At 33.2% G+C, this 5,791-nt stretch overlaps 2 protein-coding genes across 2 annotated transcripts; both read right to left on the bottom strand.

The window, feature by feature from the left end:
• Positions 1-1,832: 1,832 nt before the first annotated feature.
• LOC101501140 (uncharacterized) lies at positions 1,833-3,193 on the bottom strand. Its single transcript, XM_073365975.1, has 3 exons — positions 2,578-3,193; positions 2,059-2,453; positions 1,833-1,952 (listed from the first exon to the last, which is right to left on the bottom strand). The coding sequence occupies exons 1-3, from the start codon at positions 3,191-3,193 to the stop codon at positions 1,833-1,835; spliced, it is 1,131 nt and encodes a 376-aa protein (XP_073222076.1).
• Positions 3,194-3,208: 15 nt separating this feature from the next.
• Positions 3,209-3,694, bottom strand: LOC140919605 (uncharacterized). The gene has a single exon (XM_073365974.1). The coding sequence runs from the start codon at positions 3,692-3,694 to the stop codon at positions 3,209-3,211; it is 486 nt and encodes a 161-aa protein (XP_073222075.1).
• Between the last annotated feature and the right edge of the window lie 2,097 nt (positions 3,695-5,791).

The following is a 5,791-nucleotide window of genomic DNA, read 5'->3' as shown; positions in this document are numbered from 1 at the left end:
TATATATATATATATTATTACTAAATATGATGTTGCACGAGAGGATTTGTTTGAGAGGTAATAATCGGAGTTTGTTTGAGAACATTTGTTTGAGAGATAATAATGGGTGCATTTGTTTTAATAAAAAATTTATTCTTTTAAACAAAAAATCATTTTTTAGGGTTTAAAGGGTGTTTGTTTCATATTTTTTTTAAAATTATTTTGTTAGAAAAATTATTTTTAATGTGAATAAGGCTTTTAAATAGGCTTACAGGCTAGACTATGATATGCCGTAGGCCAGGCTCAGGCCGAAAAATAAGCCTATCATAGGCTGTAGGCCTCAAAAATTCATCGTAGGCCAGACTCATGCCTTTCAAAGCCTAGCCTGGCCTATTCCCACCCCTAGTCGGGATGTCATTTTTTATTATGTGACATCTTTACACTCTAATTTTTATTTTAAAATTAAAGTTTAGTAATGACAAAAACTAGAGTGTGTCAAAGTGAGTCCACTTAGCGACAACATTAAAAACCAAAAAAAAAAGAAAAAAGAAAAAACAGTTCTAAGCCCAATTATGTGCCAGACTAGCTGTATCCGATGGTTTAACCATCAGGTAGTTCGTATACACACACATTATCTTTTTCTTTTACTTAAATTTAAATATTAACACTATTGATTTAAAAAAGAACTAACACTATTGATTATTAAGTGTAAAAATAATTAAAAGAATATTAACACTTTATCATTTTCTTTTGCTATTAACAATTAAATATTAGTAAATAATATTAACGAAAAACAACTGCCATAAAAACTATATATACGTACACGTGTTATTTTAATTTATTGTTTATATACCGATATATATATATATATATATATATATATATATATATATATATACATACGTATTAATTATTTATTGAAAAATAATTAAATATATGCTATTAATACTTGAATAATAATTTTTTATTATTACTTATTGGTTTAATTTTTTTACTTCTATATAACAACTCTAATTTATTTGTATCATATATAGGTTTAAAATTAATTTAGTGAATTAAAACACATGTTTAGATTCAACTTATTTTTGTTTCATGGTAAATTTCATTAATTGATGAAAAATAATTTTTATATTTTTATTTTTGATAAAAATAACGTAAGTTATAAATAAATATACACTTTTGCTTCCCACACTCCTCAATTTACTTCCCACACCCCTCAATTTTTTTGTAAACCCAAACTACCCTTCCCTCTTTATTCAATTAACTCATCATTTCTAACTTCATCATCTTCATCTTCATTAACCTAACACCTTCATCTTCAATCATCTACATTCTTGAATTAAGTAAGCAATCTTCAATCATTTTCAACCCTAAACACAATATAATCTTCAATCAAGTAAGCAATCTTCAATCATCTTCAACACCATCTCCAATCACTTCAAGCATCTTCAATCAAGTTAGCAATTGTTGTTTTTTCGTTTTCGGGTTAACTCTCTGCATTTTTGAATTTTGGATTTAACTCTCTGCATTTTTGAATGGCTGTTTTTGAATCTTCATCAATGGTGTTTTCTGGGTTTGATGGTAGGGTTTAGTTTTTTATGTGATGTACGTGAACTCAGATCACGTATAATGATGTAGTTCAGCTACGTGAACTGAAATCAAGTACGTGAAATCAGATCATGTAGGTTGACGTGAACTCAGTTCACGTAGGTTTATGAAGTTCACGTACGTGAACTCAGTAAACAACTTCATTATATTTGAAATCATACAATATTAAATGTCAACAATTCAGTTTACAATAACTTCATTTATAGTTTCTGGAAATATCTGCAACCAATAGTTTCTGGAAATATCTACAACCAATGTTGCATGCGATCCCTGTATATAAATTTCCATTGTCGTGCTTCTTCATTGCAATATTGTTTCCACAAATTACTTGCTGGTGGTATAAGGAAATCTGACTTTAAGTAAACCTGTTAAATTACATAACAATTATAAATCAATTATCAATTATCAATTATAAATCAATAATAATTATAAAATAAATTATCAATAATAATTTAATATGACAATTAATACCTGTACGAAATGACAGTTCTTAACAAATGCAATAACAATCACACGATGATCTGACATAGATGTTGTTGGTGGACTTCGAAGTGGAAAATATGTTTGTGATTGCTTAAGTGATAATGCGACGACAACCAAGTTAAACTTCGAAGCAATCACATATCCCATTTCTGGAAGTGTCATCCGATTATCCTTCGAAGCAACTTGCTCAACATACACATTGTGTATAAGTTGTCGAACATAATTTTCTCCACCAAATAGTATCTCGTAATGAGACATGAACTCTTGAAGCTCTATCACACACTGTTGATGGATGAATGCCCAACAGTTCTCACTCATTCCAAGTAAAACTGTAGCTGCACGATATCCACAATTACCATCATCACCAACATCAATAATGTCATCTATGAATTTCAACTGGCAAACAATCTTTGAAGAGGAGAACTCTTGGTTGTTGAACTTTGCTAGCTGATGGTCGAGGTGTGAGCTTTTGGACTGATGGTCGAGGTGCGAGCTTTTCTACTTTACTGGTATCTATAGTGCTACATGCATTTGTGCCACTACATCGAACGCTTGTAACCACATACTCCCACCAAGATGGATCACGCTTGGTTGATTTATCTCTTTTTGATACCTTATGTTTGCCTTTTCTTGGTGCACCTTTTGTTTTAACCTTGGCAACCGGTGGAAACATCGACGTAGTCGATGGATACGCGATCTCTCGTAATTTACCTTTAAGTGAAATTTTATCAGGTACATCAAGTTCTTCAAACTTTTTCACTATGACATCTATTTCATGTTTCACAGATAACTCTGAAGGTTTACTCGATGCATCAACATGAAAAGTTAATTTACTCCACCAAACATGAATAGCGTCTAATGGAATGGAATGTGGGATCATACTATACCTGACTATTTCACATGCACAAGGTAGACTATGTGTTTTCCTAATTGTGCAACGACACTCAGTCTGATCAATACCTACATACTTTACGCGGTCATACTCTGCCGCAATGTGATCTATTGCATTTTTTGACACAACACCACACAAATTCGCGTATAATCTGTTACTATATCGATGCACCTTTTGAATGACGCTATTTTCAAATGATGCTATTATCTCATTGTGTTGTAATACAATCATGCTATTGATGGTTTCTCAAACACTGCATATATCATCAATACTATCTTGTAATATCCTTTTCAAACTCCAATGCGCCGACTCAACCCTTTGTGTTGTGGTGTTCCCAAAGTGCATAACTCTATTTGTCCACGCCTCAACAAACCTTTCCTTGTGAGGAATTAACCACTGCTCGTGTACATAATCATAAAAAATAGAACAGCTACTACAAATTCCTTCAAAGATAGCCAACTTCATGTAGTACTGAGCCTCATCATAACTGTAAATAAGAGCCTCCCATGCCTCCATTATTTGCACTTGCTTCTTTTTTGGAAACACAGTCATCTTGCACTTAGCTTTGACATTCTTGTATATATGAAACAAGCATAATAAATTCACTGCTTTTGGAAAAACATTTTCAACTGCGTTCATCAAAGCAAGGTCTCTATCAGTAACGATGACTTCAACTTCACCACTTGTAATCTGTTCTTTCACCATTTGTAGTGCCCATGTGAAGTTATCCATTGTGTTGTAATACAATCATGCTATTGATGGTTTCTCAAACACTGCATATATCATCAATACTATCTTGTAATATCCTTTTCAAACTCCAATGCGCAAATTCAACCCTTTATGTTGTGGTGTTCCCAAAGTGCATAACTCTATTTGTCTACGCCTCAACAAACCTTTCCTTGTGAGGAATTAACCACTGCTCATGTACATAATCATAAAAAATAGAACAGCTACTACAAATTCCTTCAAAGATAGCGAACTTCATGTAGTACTGAGTCTCATCATAATTGTAAATAAGAGTCTCCCATGCCTTCATTATTTGCACTTGCTTCTTTTTTGGAAACACAGTCATCTTGCACTTAGCTTTGACATTCTTGTATATATGAAACAAGCATAATAAATTCACTGCTTTTGGAAAAACATTTTCAACCGCGTTCATCAATGCAAGGTCTCTATCAGTAACGATGACTTCAACTTCACCATTTGTAATATGTTCTTTCACCATTTGTAGTGCTCACATGAAGTTATCAGCACGCTCAGACTGTAGATATGCAAATCCCACACAAAATGTCACTTCAGTAGATGTAACACCAATAATCTCAAGTAATGGCATTCGATACCTACAAGTATTGTAAGTGTTATCCATAAATAATACTATGTGAAAATTATTTACAAGAGTGATAGCGTCTGGATGGGCCCAAAATATGTCCCTCAACTCATCTGAACCCTTTACCTTCCTATATCGATAGATGTATTTGTCGCGTTCCATCAATGTCAAAAGATGTTACATTTCTGTTCTATTACCTCCAAGTGATTAACGATATGCTTGACGTACATTGTAAACTTATTTTTATTGTCGTCAAACTTTCAACGTTATGATCCGTCAGTGCCATTCATTTTTTTTTGGTTTTACCAAGTTCTTTGTCATATCACCAAGTACATTTTTCTCATCTTGAGACAATCGACCTAAGAAAGAGTGATCAATCAGTTTTTTGGCCAATTTGTGGTTATGGAGACCACATATTACATGCAAATACCATCCATCATCAACATTTGATCGTTTTCCTCTCAATCTAAATGGACATTCACATTTTCTAGTCCAAGTACTCCTCGTAAGATTCAGATTCTTCCAAGGTCTATATTTATCACTTCTTTCACAACCAAGAATTAATTTTGTCTTTGTTCTTGGTCGTGCTGTCGCAGTTTCAAATCTAAAAATCACAATAACAATTCCATTTTCCCTTCCAACATTTCTAGCTCATTTCAATAATTCATCTCCTGTATCAAACATCATTCCGGTGGTAAATACATCAATCCAATCAATCATAACAGGTCAACTCCGTCATTCATAGCATCAAATTTAGGTTCCATGTAAGACCCGTAATTTTAAAGTACCATTTATGTATTTTTGGCGTATTTTGGATTTTGGCTCGGAGGCTTTTAAGCCAAAGTTAATAATATTTTGGAGTTTTATAATCAAAAAGGTATTTCGATGCCAATTGGAATTTCTCGTCGATAAATAAATTGAATTTAACTGCGGAAAATCCTTTACGAAGAATTTAAGGCGTTTCGGGCGAAACGGTAATTTAATAAATATCTAGATTTTGAGATATTTTTTAAGTTATATTTATTATATTTATATATGTTTGTTTGGAGGAAAAAAGAAAGGAAAACTAGAAGGAAGGAAAAGGAAAAGAAAATAGTATATAAAGGAAGGAAGGAAAAAGGAAGAAAGGAAAAACAAAGGAAAGAAAAAGAAAGGAAGGAAATTTCCAATTTCCATCTCCTTCCTCAGGTTCACGCAAGAAAACCAAAAATCCATCCTTTCTCCATTTTTCGTTTTCGTTGCTTCCTTTCCTTCAAAGCTAGTGACCCAAGGTTGGGTGAGAGTTAGATCAAGGTTTTCACAACTCCACTCTTCCTCTTTGATTCGAAAACGAAGCAAAACGGTTTTTGAGATCCAAACACAAACCCCTCCGTTTCTTCTAGATCCAAACCTCATTTCGCGAAGAGATAGAAGGGAAGGTTGCTCACTACCACACTACGGTGCTAGGGGACCAATTTGGAGGTGACGTTGCGAGCGGAGATTTTTACCGGATTTGCTCGCGG

This window comes from Cicer arietinum, chromosome 3, assembly GCF_000331145.2.
Source record: "Cicer arietinum cultivar CDC Frontier isolate Library 1 chromosome 3, Cicar.CDCFrontier_v2.0, whole genome shotgun sequence".
Taxonomy (NCBI): domain Eukaryota; kingdom Viridiplantae; phylum Streptophyta; class Magnoliopsida; order Fabales; family Fabaceae; genus Cicer; species Cicer arietinum.
This window is presented reverse-complemented; position numbering and strand designations above follow the sequence as displayed.

What these genes read in the sequence shown, in the direction of transcription:
- LOC101501140 (XM_073365975.1), bottom strand. Translation starts at nt 3,193, where the DNA reads ATGATTGTATTACAACACAATGAGATAATAGCATCATTTGAAAATAGC. An exon ending in ATGTAGCACTATAGATACCA is followed by an intron (nt 2,454 to 2,577) that starts GTAAAGTAGAAA and finishes TGAAATTCATAG; the next exon opens with ATGACATTATTGATGTTGGT. An exon ending in AGAACTGTCATTTCGTACAG is followed by an intron (nt 1,953 to 2,058) that starts GTATTAATTGTC and finishes GTAATTTAACAG; the next exon opens with GTTTACTTAAAGTCAGATTT.
- LOC140919605 (XM_073365974.1), bottom strand. Translation starts at nt 3,694, where the DNA reads ATGGATAACTTCACATGGGCACTACAAATGGTGAAAGAACAGATTACA.